At 42.9% G+C, this 19,329-nt stretch overlaps 1 protein-coding gene across 1 annotated transcript in view; it reads right to left on the bottom strand.

The window, feature by feature from the left end:
- Window positions 1-19,329, bottom strand: part of TTLL7 (tubulin tyrosine ligase like 7) — a 386,802-nt gene that overhangs the window by 234,492 nt on the left and 132,981 nt on the right. The window contains exon 9 of the mRNA XM_088461808.1: window positions 15,502-15,660. Within this exon, the coding sequence (XP_088317934.1) occupies window positions 15,502-15,660 (159 nt within the window). The remainder of the gene's footprint in view (window positions 1-15,501; window positions 15,661-19,329) is intronic.

Genomic DNA, 19,329 nt, shown 5'->3' with positions numbered 1-19,329 from the left:
CCCAACGTCTTCCTGCAGGAAACCAGCCCATTACGTGTCTGCATTAATGGATTAAAGGGAGGGAATCACCCATGTGGATAATGGTTATTTCCACTTCATGTAGAACCTCTATATATCCTGCTATACCATATACTGGCAATGATTTCTGCATGCCCAAACATATTTCCAATATCATATTATATATATATATATATATATCTCCAGGGCACCTGCAGCCATGGGTAGAGCGATGGTCCTGCTGCTTTGGGACTTACTGGATGTCCTATGTGATTGTGGATTCCCACTAAAATTGTGAAAAAATCCTACTGATGTCAGTGACCTTATGAGGATCTTCACTGAGGACATGAGATAAGCGGTAATAATTTTATACGCATGGGACGGGTCCACTCATAGCCTCTTCACACACTTTTGGTGTTGTCTTCACAATGATTGCAATAGGAGACGCCCTTGTTTTTTATTATAATTCAGATTGAAGGAGTCGGTGTGCGTGGCAACGAGGAGCTTTTGCCGTCTAGGCCAGTGGTTCCCAAACTATTTTGAATCACGGCGCCCTAGAGTATCAACATTGTTTTCACGGGACCCCTAAGCCAAGCGTTTGTTTTTGAAAAATTCTGAAAAAAATTTAGTATAGTAAATTGTGCTGACCAGACGTCCTTATGTCAGTTATGTGATGGGGACAGGTTTGCTCTTCTATTTGTCCACATATTTACATTACACTGACCATAAATAATTTGATTTTGTGCTAGACCACCAACCTGAGGCACCCATGAAAGTGTGCCGAGGCACCCTAGGGTGCCTAGGCACACAGTTTGGGAACCACTGGTCTAGGCACTAAACACGGACTTTGGTCAAGAACTTATATATATATATTATTTTATTACATATTGTTCACTATCATACACCGGCCCAGCACCAAAATTATTTTTTATTTTTTATAGTGAGCTCACACTCATCCCCATTTCCTGTACTCCCAATAATTATAGTGAGATCACACTCATCCCCATTTCCTGTACTCCCAATAATTGTAGTGAGATCACACTCATCCCCATATCCTGTACTCCCAATAATTATAGTGAGCTCACACTCATCCCCATTTCCTGTACAACCAATAATTATAGTGAGATCACACTCATCCCCATTTCCTGTACTCCCAATAATTCTAGTGAGATCACACTCATCCCCATTTCCTGTACTACCAATAATTATAGTGATGTCACACTCATCCCCATTTCCTGTACTCCCAATAATTATAGTGATGTCACACTCATCCCCATTTCCTGTACTACCAATAATTATAGTGATGTCACACTCATCCCCATTTCCTGTACTCCCAATAATTATAGTAAGCTCATACTCATCCCCATTTCCTGTACTCCCAATAATTACAGTGAGCTCACACTCATCCACATTTCCTGTACTACCAATAATTATAGTGATGTCACACTCATCCCCATTTCCTGTACTCCCAATAATTATAGTAAGCTCATACTCATCCCCATTTCCTGTACTCCCAATAATTACAGTGAGCTCACACTCATCCACATTTCCTGTACTACCAATAATTATAGTGAGATCACACTCATCCCCATTTCCTGTACTCCCAATAATTATAGTGAGCTCAAACTCATCCCCATATCCTGTACTCCCAATAATTCTAGTGAGATCACACTCATCCCCATTTCCTGTACTCCTAATAATTATAGTGAGATCACACTCATCCCCATTTCCTGTTCTCTCAATAATTATAGTGAGGTCACACTCATCCCCATTTCCTGTACTCCCAATAATTATAGTGAGCTCATACTCATCCCCATTTCCTATACTCCCAATAATTATAGTGAGATCACACTCATCCCCATTTCCTGTACTCCCAATAATTATAGTGAGATCACACTCATCCCCATTTCCTGTACTCCCAATAATTATAGTGAGATCACACTCATCCCCATTTCTTGTACTCCTAATAATTATAGTGAGATCACACTCATCCCCATTTCCTGTACTCCCAATAATTATAGTGAGGTCACACTCATCCCCATTTCCTGTACTCCTAATAATTATAGTGAGATCACACTCATCCCCATTTCCTGTACTCCCAATAATTATAGTGAGATCACACTCATCCCCATTTCCTGTACTCCCAATAATTATAGTGAGATCACACTCATCCTCATTTCCTGTACTCCCAATAATTATAGTGAGCTCACACTCATCCCCATTTCCTATACTCCCAATAATTATAGCGAGCTCACACTCATCCCCATTTCCTGTACTCCCAATAATTATAGTGAGATCACACTCATCGCCATTTCCTGTACTCCCAATAATTATAGTGAGATCACACTCATCCCCATTTCATGTACTTCCAATAATTATAGTGAGCTCATACTCATCCCCATTTCCTGTACTCCCAATAATTATAGTGAGCTCACACTCATCCCCATTTCCTGTACTCCCAATAATTATAGTGAGATCACACTCATCCTCATTTCCTTTACTCCCAATAATTATAGTGAGATCACGCTCATCCCCATTTCCTGTACTCCCAATAATTATAGTGAGATCACTCATCCTCATTTCCTGTACTCCCAATAATTATAGTGAGCTTACACTCATCCCCATTTTCTGTACTCCCAATAATTATAGTGAGATCACACTCATCCTCATTTCCTGTACTCCCAATAATTATAGTGAGATCACACTCATCCTCATTTCCTATACTCCCAATAATTATAGTGAGATCACACTCATCCCCATTTCCTCTACTCCCAATAATTATAGTGAGCTCACACATCCCCATTTCCTGTACTCCCAATAATTATAGTAAGCTCATACTCATGACAATTTCCTATACTCCCAATAATTATAGTGAGATCACACCTCATCCCCATTTCCTGTACTCCCAATAATTATAGTGAGAACACACTCATCCCCATTTCCTGTACTCCCAATAATTACAGTGAGCTCACACTCATCCCCATTTCCTGTACTCCCAATAATTATAGTGAGCTCACACTCATCCCCATTTCCTGTACTCCCAATAATTATAGTGAGCTCACACTCATCCCCATATCCTGTATTCCCAATAATTATAGTGAGATCACACTCATCCCCATTTCCTGTACTCCCAATAATTATAGTGAGAACACACTCATCCCCATTTCCTGTACTCCCAATAATTACAGTGAGCTCATACTCATCCCCATTTCCTGTACTCCCAATAATTATAGTGAGATCACACTCATCCCCAATTCCTGTACTCCCAATAATTATAGTGAGCTCACACTCATCACCATTTCCTGTACTCCCAATAATTATAGTGAGCTCACACTCATCCCCATTTCCTGTATTCCCAATAATTACAGTGAGCTCACACTCATCCCCATTTCCTGTACGCCCAATAATTATAGTGAGCTCACACATCGCCATTTCCTGTACTCCCAATAATTATAGTGAGCTCATACTCATGCCCATTTCCTATACTCCCAATAATTATAGTGAGAACACACTCATCCCCATTTCCTGTACTCCCAATAATTACAGTGAGCTCACACTCATCCCCATTTCCTGTACTCCCAATAATTATAGCGAGCTCACACTCATCCCCATTTCCTGTACTCCCAATAATTATAGTGAGATCACACTCATCCCCATTTCCTGTACTCCCAATAATTATAGTGAGATCACACTCATCCCCATTTCATGTACTTCCAATAATTATAGTGAGCTCATACTCATCCCCATTTCCTGTACTCCCAATAATTATAGTGAGCTCACACTCATCCCCATTTCCTGTACTCCCAATAATTATAGTGAGATCACACTCATCCTCATTTCCTTTACTCCCAATAATTATAGTGAGATCACGCTCATCCCCATTTCCTGTACTCCCAATAATTATAGTGAGATCACTCATCCTCATTTCCTGTACTCCCAATAATTATAGTGAGCTTACACTCATCCCCATTTTCTGTACTCCCAATAATTATAGTGAGATCACACTCATCCTCATTTCCTGTACTCCCAATAATTATAGTGAGATCACACTCATCCTCATTTCCTATACTCCCAATAATTATAGTGAGATCACACTCATCCCCATTTCCTCTACTCCCAATAATTATAGTGAGCTCACACTCATATCCCCATTTCCTGTACTCCCAATTATAGTGAGATCACACTCATCCCCATTTCCTCTACTCCCAATAATTATAGTGAGATCATACTCATCCCCATTTCCAGTACTCCCAATAATTATAGTGAGAACACACTCATCCCCATTTCCTGTACTCCCAATAATTACAGTGAGCTCACACTCATCCCCATTTCCTGTACTCCCAATAATTATAGTGAGCTCACACTCATCCCCATTTCCTGTACTCCCAATAATTATAGTGAGCTCACACTCATCCCCATATCCTGTATTCCCAATAATTATAGTGAGATCACACTCATCCCCATTTCCTGTACTCCCAATAATTATAGTGAGAACACACTCATCCCCATTTCCTGTACTCCCAATAATTATAGTGAGCTCATACTCATCCCCATTTCCTGTACTCCCAATAATTATAGTGAGATCACACTCATCCCCATTTCCTGTACTCCCAATAATTATAGTGAGCTCACACTCATATCCCCATTTCCTGTACTACAATTATAGTGAGATCACACTCATCCCCATTTCCTCTACTCCCAATAATTATAGTGAGCTCACACTCATCCCCATTTCCTGTATTCCCAATAATTATAGAGAGATCACACTCATCCCCATTTCCTGTACTCCCAATAATTATAGTGCACTCACACTCATCCCCATTTCCTGTACTCCCAATAATTATAGTGAGCTCACACTCATCCCCATTTCCTGTATTCCCAATAATTACAGTGAGCTCACACTCATCCCCATTTCCTGTACGCCCAATAATTAGAGTGAGCTCACACTCATCCCCATTTCCTGTATTCCCAATAATTATAGTGAGATCACACTCATCCCCATTTCCTGTACTCCCAATAATTATAGTGAGAACACACTCATCCCCATTTCCTGTACTCCCAATAATTATAGTGAGCTCACACTCATCCCCATTTCCTGTATTCCCAATAATTATAGTGAGATCACACTAATATCCCCATTTCCTGTACTCCCAATAATTATAGTGAGATCACACTCATCCCCATTTCCTGTACTCCCAATAATTATAGTGAGATCACACTCATCCCCATTTCCTGTATTCCCAATAATTATAGTGAGCTCACACATCGCCATTTCCTGTACTCCCAATAATTATAGTGAGCTCATACTCATGCCCATTTCCTATACTCCCAATAATTATAGTGAGATCACACCTCATCCCCATTTCCTGTACTCCCAATAATTATAGTGAGATCACACTCATCCCCATTTCCTGTACTCCCAATAATTATAGTGAGGTCACACTCATCCCCATTTCCTCTACTCCTAATAATTACAGTGAGATCACACTCATCCCCATTTCCTGTACTCCCAATAATTATAGTGAGATCACACTCATCCCCATTTCCTGTACTCCCAATAATTATAGTGAGATCACACTCATCCCCATTTCCTGTACTCCCAATAATTATAGTGAGATCACACTCATCCCCATTTCCTGTACTCCCAATAATTATAGTGAGATCACACTCATCCCCATTTCTTGTACTCCTAATAATTATAGTGAGATCACACTCATCCTCATTTCCTGTACTCCCAATAATTATAGTGAGATTACACTCATCCCCATTTCCTGTACTCCCAATAATTATAGTGAGATCACACTCATATCCCCATTTCCTGTACTCCCAATAATTATAGTGAGATCACACTCATGCCCATTTCCTGTACTCCCAATAATTATAGTGAGATCACACTCATCCCCATTTCCTGTACTCCCAATAATTATAGTGAGATCACACTCATCCTCATTTCCTGTACTCCCAATAATTATAGTGAGCTCACACTCATCCCCATTTCCTGTACTCCCAATAATTATAGTGAGCTAAACTCATCCCCATTTCCTGTACTCCCAATAATTATAGTGAGATCACTCATCCTCATTTCCTGTACTCCCAATAATTATAGTGAGCTTACACTCATCCCCATTTTCTGTACTCCCAATAATTATAGTGAGATCACACTCATCCTCATTTCCTGTACTCCCAATAATTATAGTGAGATCACACTCATCCTCATTTCCTATACTCCCAATAATTATAGTGAGATCACACTCATCCCCATTTCCTCTACTCCCAATAATTATAGTGAGCTCACACTCATATCCCCATTTCCTGTACTCCCAATTATAGTGAGATCACACTCATCCCCATTTCCAGTACTCCCAATAATTATAGTGAGAACACACTCATCCCCATTTCCTGTACTCCCAATAATTACAGTGAGCTCACACTCATCCCCATTTCCTGTACTCCCAATAATTATAGTGAGCTCACACTCATCCCCATTTCCTGTACTCCCAATAATTATAGTGAGCTCACACTCATCCCCATATCCTGTATTCCCAATAATTATAGTGAGATCACACTCATCCCCATTTCCTGTACTCCCAATAATTATAGTGAGAACACACTCATCCCCATTTGCTGTACTCCCAATAATTATAGTGAGCTCATACTCATCCCCATTTCCTGTACTCCCAATAATTATAGTGAGATCACACTCATCCCCATTTCCTGTACTCCCAATAATTATAGTGAGATCACACTCATCCCCATTTCCTGTACTCCCAATTATAGTGAGATCACACTCATCCCCATTTCCTCTACTCCCAATAATTATAGTGAGCTCACACTCATCCCCATTTCCTGTATTCCCAATAATTATAGAGAGATCACACTCATCCCCATTTCCTGTACTCCCAATAATTATAGTGCACTCACACTCATCCCCATTTCCTGTACTCCCAATAATTATAGTGAGCTCACACTCATCCCCATTTCCTGTATTCCCAATAATTACAGTGAGCTCACACTCATCCCCATTTCCTGTACGCCCAATAATTAGAGTGAGCTCACACTCATCCCCATTTCCTGTATTCCCAATAATTATAGTGAGATCACACTCATCCCCATTTCCTGTACTCCCAATAATTATAGTGAGAACACACTCATCCCCATTTCCTGTACTCCCAATAATTATAGTGAGCTCACACTCATCCCCATTTCCTGTATTCCCAATAATTATAGTGAGATCACACTAATATCCCCATTTCCTGTACTCCCAATAATTATAGTGAGATCACACTCATCCCCATTTCCTGTACTCCCAATAATTATAGTGAGATCACACTCATCCCCATTTCCTGTATTCCCAATAATTATAGTGAGCTCACACATCGCCATTTCCTGTACTCCCAATAATTATAGTGAGCTCACACTCATCCCCATTTCCTGTACTCCCAATAATTATAGTGAGCTCACACTCATCCCCATATCCTGTATTCCCAATAATTATAGTGAGATCACACTCATCCCCATTTCCTGTACTCCCAATAATTATAGTGAGCTCATACTCATCCCCATTTCCTGTACTCCCAATAATTATAGTGAGATCACACTCATCCCCATTTCCTGTACTCCCAATAATTATAGTGAGCTCACACTCATCCCCATATCCTGTATTCCCAATAATTATAGTGAGCTCACACTCATCCCCATTTCCTGTACTCCCAATTATAGTGAGATCACACTCATCCCCATTTCCTCTACTCCCAATAATTATAGTGAGATCATACTCATCCCCATTTCCAGTACTCCCAATAATTATAGTGAGAACACACTCATCCCCATTTCCTGTACTCCCAATAATTACAGTGAGCTCACACTCATCCCCATTTCCTGTACTCCCAATAATTATAGTGAGCTCACACTCATCCCCATTTCCTGTACTCCCAATAATTATAGTGAGCTCACACTCATCCCCATATCCTGTATTCCCAATAATTATAGTGAGATCACACTCATCCCCATTTCCTGTACTCCCAATAATTATAGTGAGAACACACTCATCCCCATTTCCTCTACTCCCAATAATTATAGTGAGATCATACTCATCCCCATTTCCAGTACTCCCAATAATTATAGTGAGAACACACTCATCCCCATTTCCTGTACTCCCAATAATTACAGTGAGCTCACACTCATCCCCATTTCCTGTACTCCCAATAATTATAGTGAGCTCACACTCATCCCCATTTCCTGTACTCCCAATAATTATAGTGAGCTCACACTCATCCCCATATCCTGTATTCCCAATAATTATAGTGAGATCACACTCATCCCCATTTCCTGTACTCCCAATAATTATAGTGAGAACACACTCATCCCCATTTCCTGTACTCCCAATAATTATAGTGAGCTCATACTCATCCCCATTTCCTGTACTCCCAATAATTATAGTGAGATCACACTCATCCCCATTTCCTGTACTCCCAATAATTATAGTGAGCTCACACTCATCCCCATATCCTGTATTCCCAATAATTATAGTGAGATCACACTCATGCCCATTTCCTGTACTCCCAATAATTATAGTGAGCTTACACTCATCCCCATTTTCTGTACTCCCAATAATTATAGTGAGATCACACTCATCCTCATTTCCTGTACTCCCAATAATTATAGTGAGATCACACTCATCCTCATTTCCTATACTCCCAATAATTATAGTGAGATCACACTCATCCCCATTTCCTCTACTCCCAATAATTATAGTGAGCTCACACTCATATCCCCATTTCCTGTACTCCCAATTATAGTGAGATCACACTCATCCCCATTTCCTCTACTCCCAATAATTATAGTGAGATCATACTCATCCCCATTTCCAGTACTCCCAATAATTATAGTGAGAACACACTCATCCCCATTTCCTGTACTCCCAATAATTACAGTGAGCTCACACTCATCCCCATTTCCTGTACTCCCAATAATTATAGTGAGCTCACACTCATCCCCATTTCCTGTACTCCCAATAATTATAGTGAGCTCACACTCATCCCCATATCCTGTATTCCCAATAATTATAGTGAGATCACATTCATCCCCATTTCCTGTACTCCCAATAATTATAGTGAGAACACACTCATCCCCATTTCCTGTACTCCCAATAATTATAGTGAGCTCATACTCATCCCCATTTCCTGTACTCCCAATAATTATAGTGAGATCACACTCATCCCCATTTCCTGTACTCCCAATAATTATAGTGAGATCACACTCATCCTCATTTCCTATACTCCCAATAATTATAGTGAGATCACACTCATCCCCATTTCCTCTATTCCCAATAATTATAGTGAGCTCACACTCATATCCCCATTTCCTGTACTCCCAATTATAGTGAGATCACACTCATCCCCATTTCCTCTACTCCCAATAATTATAGTGAGATCATACTCATCCCCATTTCCAGTACTCCCAATAATTATAGTGAGAACACACTCATCCCCATTTCCTGTACTCCCAATAATTACAGTGAGCTCACACTCATCCCCATTTCCTGTACTCCCAATAATTATAGTGAGCTCACACTCATCCCCATTTCCTGTACTCCCAATAATTATAGTGAGCTCACACTCATCCCCATATCCTGTATTCCCAATAATTATAGTGAGATCACACTCATCCCCATTTCCTGTACTCCCAATAATTATAGTGAGAACACACTCATCCCCATTTCCTGTACTCCCAATAATTATAGTGAGCTCATACTCATCCCCATTTCCTGTACTCCCAATAATTATAGTGAGATCACACTCATCCCCATTTCCTGTACTCCCAATAATTATAGTGAGCTCACACTCATATCCCCATTTCCTGTACTCCCAATTATAGTGAGATCACACTCATCCCCATTTCCTCTACTCCCAATAATTATAGTGAGCTCACACTCATCCCCATTTCCTGTATTCCCAATAATTATAGAGAGATCACACTCATCCCCATTTCCTGTACTCCCAATAATTATAGTGCACTCACACTCATCCCCATTTCCTGTACTCCCAATAATTATAGTGAGCTCACACTCATCCCCATTTCCTGTATTCCCAATAATTACAGTGAGCTCACACTCATCCCCATTTCCTGTACGCCCAATAATTAGAGTGAGCTCACACTCATCCCCATTTCCTGTATTCCCAATAATTATAGTGAGATCACACTCATCCCCATTTCCTGTACTCCCAATAATTATAGTGAGAACACACTCATCCCCATTTCCTGTACTCCCAATAATTATAGTGAGCTCACACTCATCCCCATTTCCTGTATTCCCAATAATTATAGTGAGATCACACTAATATCCCCATTTCCTGTACTCCCAATAATTATAGTGAGATCACACTCATCCCCATTTCCTGTACTCCCAATAATTATAGTGAGATCACACTCATCCCCATTTCCTGTATTCCCAATAATTATAGTGAGCTCACACATCGCCATTTCCTGTACTCCCAATAATTATAGTGAGCTCATACTCATGCCCATTTCCTATACTCCCAATAATTATAGTGAGATCACACCTCATCCCCATTTCCTGTACTCCCAATAATTATAGTGAGATCACACTCATCCCCATTTCCTGTACTCCCAATAATTATAGTGAGGTCACACTCATCCCCATTTCCTCTACTCCTAATAATTACAGTGAGATCACACTCATCCCCATTTCCTGTACTCCCAATAATTATAGTGAGATCACACTCATCCCCATTTCCTGTACTCCCAATAATTATAGTGAGATCACACTCATCCCCATTTCCTGTACTCCCAATAATTATAGTGAGATCACACTCATCCCCATTTCCTGTACTCCCAATAATTATAGTGAGATCACACTCATCCCCATTTCTTGTACTCCTAATAATTATAGTGAGATCACACTCATCCTCATTTCCTGTACTCCCAATAATTATAGTGAGATTACACTCATCCCCATTTCCTGTACTCCCAATAATTATAGTGAGATCACACTCATATCCCCATTTCCTGTACTCCCAATAATTATAGTGAGATCACACTCATGCCCATTTCCTGTACTCCCAATAATTATAGTGAGATCACACTCATCCCCATTTCCTGTACTCCCAATAATTATAGTGAGATCACACTCATCCTCATTTCCTGTACTCCCAATAATTATAGTGAGCTCACACTCATCCCCATTTCCTGTACTCCCAATAATTATAGTGAGCTAAACTCATCCCCATTTCCTGTACTCCCAATAATTATAGTGAGATCACACTCATCCCCATTTCCTGTATTCCCAATAATTATAGTGAGCTCACACTCATCCCCATTTCATCTACTTCCAATAATTATAGTGAGCTCATACTCATCCCCATTGCCTGTACTCCCAATAATTATAGTGAGCTCACACTCATCCCCATTTCCGGTATTCCCAATAATTATAGTGAGCTCACACATCCCCATTTCCTGTACTCCCAATAATTATAGTAAGCTCATACTCATGACAATTTCCTATACTCCCAATAATTATAGTGAGATCACACCTCATCCGCATTTCCTGTACTCCCAATAATTATAGTGAGCTCACACTCATATCCCCATTTCCTGTACTCCCAATAATAGTGAGATCACACTCATCCCCATTTCCTATACTCCCAATAATTATAGTGAGATCATACTCATCCCCATTTCCTGTACTCCCAATAATTATAGTGAGAACACACTCATCCCCATTTCCTGTACTCCCAATAATTACAGTGAGCTCACACACATCCCCATTTCCTGTACTCCCAATAATTATAGTGAGCTCACACTCATCCCCATTTCCTGTACTCCCAATAATTATAGTGAGCTCACACTCATCCCCATTTCCTGTATTCCCAATAATTATAGTGAGATCACACTCATCCCCATTTCCTGTACTCCCAATAATTATAGTGAGATCACACTCATCCCCATTTCCTGTACTCCCAATAATTATAGTGAGATCACACTGATCCCCATTTCATGTACTTCCAATAATTATAGTGAGCTCACACTCATCCCCATTTCCTGTACTTCCAATAATTATAGTGAGCTCACACTCATCCTCATTTCCTGTACTCCCAATAATTATAGTGAGATCACGCTCATCCCCATTTCCTGTACTCCCAATAATTATAGTGAGATCACTCATCCTCATTTCCTGTACTCCCAATAATTATAGTGAGCTTACACTCATCCCCATTTTCTGTACTCCCAATAATTATAGTGAGATCACACTCATCCCCATTTCCTGTACTCCCAATAATTACAGTGAGCTCACACTCATCCCCATTTCCTGTATTCCCAATAATTATAGTGAGATCACACTCATCCCCATTTCCTGTACTCCCAATAATTATAGTGAGATCACACTCATATCCCCATTTCCTGTACTCCCAATAATTATAGTGAGATCACACTCATCCCCATTTCCTGTACTCCCAATAATTATAGTGAGATCACACTCATCCCCATTTCCTGTACTCCCAATAATTATAGTGAGATCACACTCATCCCCATTTCCTGTACTCCCAATAATTATAGTGAGCTCACACTCATATCCCCATTTCCTGTACTCCCAATAATTATAGTGAGAACACACTCATCCCCATTTCCTGTACTCCCAATAATTACAGTGAGCTCACACTCATCCCCATTTCCTGTACTCCCAATAATTATAGTGAGCTCATACTCATGCCCATTTCCTTTACTCCCAATAATTATAGTGAGATCACACCTCATCCCCATTTCCTGTACTCCCAATAATTATAGTGAGATCACACTCATCCCCATTTCCTGTACTCCCAATAATTATAGTGAGCTCATACTCATCCCCATTTCCTGTACTCCCAATAATTATAGAGATCACACTCATCCCCATTTCCTGTACTCCCAATAATTATAGTGAGCTCACACTCATATCCCCATTTCCTGTACTCCCAATAATTATAGTGAGAACACACTCATCCCCATTTCCTGTACTCCCAATAATTACAGTGAGCTCACACTCATCCCCATTTCCTGTACTCCCAATAATTACAGTGAGCTCACACTCATCCCCATTTCCTGTACTCCCAATTATTATAGTGAGCTCACACTCATCCCCATTTCCTGTACTCCCAATAATTATAGTGAGCTCACACTCATGCCCATTTCCTATACTCCCAATAATTATAGTGAGATCACACCTCATCCCCATTTCCTGTACTCCCAATAATTATAGTGAGATCACACTCATCCCCATTGCCTGTACTCCCAATAATTATAGTGAGATCACACTCATCCCCATTGCCTGTACTCCCAATAATTATAGTGAGATCACACTCATCCCCATTGCCTGTACTCCCAATAATTATAGTGAGATCACACTCATCCCCATTTCCTGTATTCCCAATAATTATAGCGAGATCACACTCATCCCCATTTCCTGTACTCCCAATAATTATAGTGAGCTCATACTCATCCCCATTTCCTGTACTCCCAATAATTATAGAGAGATCACACTCATCCCCATTTCCTGTACTCCCAATAATTATAGTGAGCTCACACTCATATCCCCATTTCCTGTACTCCCAATAATTATAGTGAGAACACACTCATCCCCATTTCCTGTACTCCCAATAATTACAGTGAGCTCACACTCATCCCCATTTCCTGTATTCCCAATAATTATAGTGAGATCACACTCATCCCCATTTCCTGTACTCCCAATAATTATAGTGAGATCACACTCATATCCCCATTTCCTGTACTCCCAATAATTATAGTGAGATCACACTCATCCCCATTTCCTGTATTCCCAATAATTATAGCGAGATCACACTCATCCCCATTTCCTGTACTCCCAATAATTATAGTGAGCTCATACTCATCCCCATTTCCTGTACTCCCAATAATTATAGAGAGATCACACTCATCCCCATTTCCTGTACTCCCAATAATTATAGTGAGCTCACACTCATATCCCCATTTCCTGTACTCCCAATAATTATAGTGAGAACACACTCATCCCCATTTCCTGTACTCCCAATAATTACAGTGAGCTCACACTCATCCCCATTTCCTGTATTCCCAATAATTATAGTGAGATCACACTCATCCCCATTTCCTGTACTCCCAATAATTATAGTGAGATCACACTCATCCCCATTTCCTGTACTCCCAATAATTATAGTGAGATCACACTCATCCCCATTTCCTGTACTCCCAATAATTATAGTGAGATCACACTCATCCCCATTTCCTGTACTCCCAATAATTATAGTGAGATCACACTCATATCCCCATTTCCTGTACTCCCAACAATTATAGTGAGATCACACTCATCCCCATTTCCTGTACTCCCAATAGTTATAGTGAGATCACACTCATATCCCCATTTCCTGTACTCCCAATAATTATAGTGAGATCACACTCATCCCCATTTCCTGTACTCCCAATAATTATAGTGAGCTCACACTCATCCCCATTTCCTGTACTCCCAATAATTATAGTGAGGTCACACTCATCCCCATTTCCTGTACTCCTAATAATTATAGTGAGATCACACTCATCCCCATTTCCTGTACTCCCAATAATTATAGTGAGGTTACACTCATCCCCATTTCCTGTACTCCTAATAATTACAGTGAGATCACACTCATCCCTATTTCCTGTACTCCCAATAATTATAGTGAGATCACACTCATCCCCATATCCTGTACTCCCAATAATTATAGTGAGATCACACTCATCCTCATTTCCTGTACTCCCAATAATTATAGTGAGATCACACTCATCCCCATTTCCTGTACTCTCAATAATTATAGTTAGATCACACTCATATCCCCATTTCCTGTACTCCCAATAATTATAGTGAGATCACACTCATCCCCATTTCCTGTACTCCCAATAATTATAGTGAGATCACACTCATCCCCATTTCCTATACTCCCAATAATTATAGTGAGATCACACTCATCCCCATTTCCTGTACTCCCAATAATTATAGTGCGATCACACTCATCCCCATTTCCTGTACTCCCAATAATTATAGTGAGATCACACTCATCCCCATTTCCTGTACTCCCAATAATTATAGTGAGATCACACTCATATCCCAATTTCCTGTACTCCCAATAATTATAGTGAGCTCACACTCATCCCCATTTCCTGTACTCCCAATAATTATAGTGAGATCACACTCATCCCCATTCCCTGTACTCCCAATAATTATAGTGAGCTCACACTCATCCCCATTTCCTGTACTCCCAATAATTATAGTGAGATCACCTCATCCCCATTTCCTGTACTCCCAATAACTATTCATGAAGACATTACAGTGTCTGGATCTATGAGGTCGCCCTGGTAAATGAGATTACTGGAAGTGTCAGCGTCAGTCTGGATGGCGATTAGCACCAGCTCCTGTGTAGCACACAGTACATATCCATATACAGCAATAGATGAGTAATGAATGGAATGAACTTAGCGTACCTCTAGGAGCCAGGGCTTCAGCTTCCTGTCCAAAATAATGTCAAACCCTAACACCTCGAAGCAGACGCTATTGCTGCCTGGCTGTTGGCCGGGCCGACACATCCGGTAAGCATGAAGAACATGAGGTTCCGCTACTATCAGGGTCTTCACCACTAACTCCTGGAAAAGGAAGGGAAACAGTCACATCCCAAATACGACGCTTTGTGTGCAAGTCACAGGTGACAATGAAGATGGGACATGGAGAGGATAACGGAACTGGGACGAGGATAGGATAACGGCACTGGGACATGGAGAGGATAACGGTAATGGAACGTGGAAAGGATAACGGCACTGGGACGTGGAGAGGATAACGGCACTGGGACGTGGAGAGGATAACGGCACTGGGACGTGGAGAGGATAACGGCACTGGGACGTGGAGAGGATAACGGCACTGGGACGTGGAGAGGATAACGGAACTGGGACGTGGAGAGAATAACGGCACTGGGACGAGGAGAGGATAACGGCACTGGGACATGGAGGGGATAACGGCACTGGGACATGGAGAGGATAACGGCACTGGGACATGGGCGGGATAACGGCACTGGGACATGGAGAGGATAACGGCACTGGGACGTGGAGAGGATAACGGCACTGGGACGTGGAGAGGATAACGGCACTGGGACGTGGAGAGGATAAAGGCACTGGGACGTGGAGAGGATAACGGCACTGGGGCGTGGAGAGGATAACGGCACTGGGGCGTGGAGAGGATAACGGCACAGGGACATGGAGGGGATAACGGCACTGGGACATAGAGAGGATAACGGCACTGGGACATGGAGGGGATAACGGCACTGGGACATGGAGAAGATAACGGCACTGGGACGTGGAGAAGATAACGGCACTGGGACGTGGAGAAGATAACGGCACTGGGACGTGGAGAGGATAACGGCACTGGGGCATGGAGAGGATAACGGCACTGGGGCATGGAGAGGATAACGGCACTGGGGCATGGAGAGGATAACGGCACTGGGGCAGGGAGAGGATAACGGCACTGGGACATGGAGAGGATAACGGCACTGGGACATGGAGGGGATAACGGCACTGGGACATGGAGAAGATAACGGCACTGGGACATGGAGAGGATAACGGTACTGGGACATGGAGAGGATAACGGCACTGGGGCATGGAGAGGATAACGGCACTGGGACATGGAGAGGATAACGGCACTGGGACATGGAGAGGATAACGGCACTGGGACATGGAGGGGATAACGGCACTGGGACATGGAGAAGATAACGGCACTGGGACATGGAGAGGATAACGGCACTGGGACATGGAGAGGATAACGGCACTGGGACATGGAGGGGATAACGGCACTGGGACATGGAGAAGATAACGGCACTGGGACATGGACAGGATAACGGCACAGGGACATGGAGAGGATAACGGCACTGGGACATGGAGAGGATAACGGCACTGGGACATGGAGAGGATAACGGCACTGGGACATGGAGAGGATAACGGCACTGGGACATGGGCGGGATAACGGCACTGGGACATGGGCGGGATAACGGCATTGGGACATGGACAAGATAACGGCACTGGGACATGGAGGGGATAACGGCACTGGGACATGGAGGGGATAACGGCACTGGGACATGGAGGGGATAACGGCACTGGGACATGGAGGGGATAACGGCACTGGGACATGGAGGGGATAATGGCACTGGGACATGGAGAGGATAACGGCACTGGGACATGGAGGGGATAACGGCACTGGGACATGGAGAAGATAACGGCACTGGGACATGGAGAGGATAACGGCACTGGGACATGGAGAGGATAACGGCACTGGGACATGTACGGGATAACGGCACGGGGACATGGAGAGGATAATGACACTGGGATAAGGAGAGGATAACGGCACTGGGACATGGATAGGATAATGACACTGGGATAAGGATATGGCACTGGGATAAGGAGAGGATAATGACACTGGGATAAGGATAACAGCACTGGGATATGGAGAGGATAATGACATTGGGATAAGGAAGGGAAACAGTCACATCCCAAATACGACGCTTTGTGTGCAAGTCACAGGTGACAATGAAGATGGGACATGGAGAGGATAACGGCACTGGGACATGGAGGGGATAACGGCACTGGGACATGGAGAAGATAACGGCACTGGGACATGGAGAGGATAACGGTACTGGGACATGGAGAGGATAAAGGCACTGGGACGTGGAGAAGATAACGGCACTGGGACGTGGAGAAGATAACGGCACTGGGACGTGGAGAAGATAACGGCACTGGGGCATGGAGAGGATAACGGCACTGGGGCATGGAGAGGATAACGGCACTGGGGTATGGAGAGGATAACGGCACTGGGGCAGGGAGAGGATAACGGCACTGGGACATGGAGAGGATAACGGCACTGGGACATGGAGGGGATAACGGCACTGGGACATGGAGAAGATAACGGCACTGGGACATGGAGAGGATAACGGTACTGGGACATGGAGAGGATAACGGCACTGGGACATGTACGGGATAACGGCACGGGGACATGGAGAGGATAATGACACTGGGATAAGGATGACGGCACTGGGACATGGAGAGGATAACGGCACTGGGACATGGAGAGGATAACGGCACTGGGACATGGAGGGGATAACGGCACTGGGACATGGAGAAGATAACGGCACTGGGACATGGAGAGGATAACGGCACTGGGACATGGGCGGGATAACGGCACTGGGACATGGGCGGGATAACGGCATTGGGACATGGACAAGATAACGGCACTGGGACATGGAGGGGATAACGGCACTGGGACATGGAGGGGATAACGGCACTGGGACATGGAGGGGATAACGGCACTGGGACATGGAGGGGATAATGGCACTGGGACATGGAGAGGATAACGGCACTGGGACATGGAGGGGATAACGGCACTGGGACATGGAGAAGATAACGGCACTGGGACATGGAGAGGATAACGGCACTGGGACATGGAGAGGATAACGGCACTGGGACATGTACGGGATAACGGCACGGGGACATGGAGAGGATAATGACACTGGGATAAGGAGAGGATAACGGCACTGGGACATGGATAGGATAATGACACTGGGATAAGGATATGGCACTGGGATAAGGAGAGGATAATGACACTGGGATAAGGATAACAGCACTGGGATATGGAGAGGATAATGACACTGGGATAAGGATAACGGCACTGGGACATGTAGAGGATAATGACACTGGGATAAGGATATGGCACTAGGACATGGATAGGATAATGACACTGGGATAAGGATAATGGCACTGGGATATGGAGAGAATAATGACACTGGGATAAGGATAATGACACTGGGATAAGGATGACGGCACTGGGACATAGAGAGGATAATGACAATGGGATAAGGATAACAGCACTGGGATATGGAGAGTATAATGACACTGGGATAAGGATAACGGCACTGGGATAAGGATAACGGCACTGGGACATGGAGAGGATAATGACACTGGGATAAGGATGACGGCTCTGGGACATGTAGAGGATAATGACACTGGGATAAGGATAACAGCACTGGGATAAGGAGAGGACAATGACACTGGGATAAGGATAATGGCACTGGGACATGGAGAGGATAATGACACTGGGATAAGGATGACGGCACTGGGACATGTAGAGGATAATGACACTGGGATAAGGATATGGCACTGGGACAGGGAGAGGATAATGACACTGGGATAAGGATAATGGCACTGGGACATGTAGAGGATAATGACACTGGGATAAGGATAACAGCACTGGGACATGGAGAGTATAATGACACTGTG

This window comes from Taudactylus pleione, unplaced genomic scaffold (assembly GCF_031769625.1).
Source record: "Taudactylus pleione unplaced genomic scaffold, aTauple2 ptg001106l, whole genome shotgun sequence".
Taxonomy (NCBI): domain Eukaryota; kingdom Metazoa; phylum Chordata; class Amphibia; order Anura; family Myobatrachidae; genus Taudactylus; species Taudactylus pleione.
This window is presented reverse-complemented; position numbering and strand designations above follow the sequence as displayed.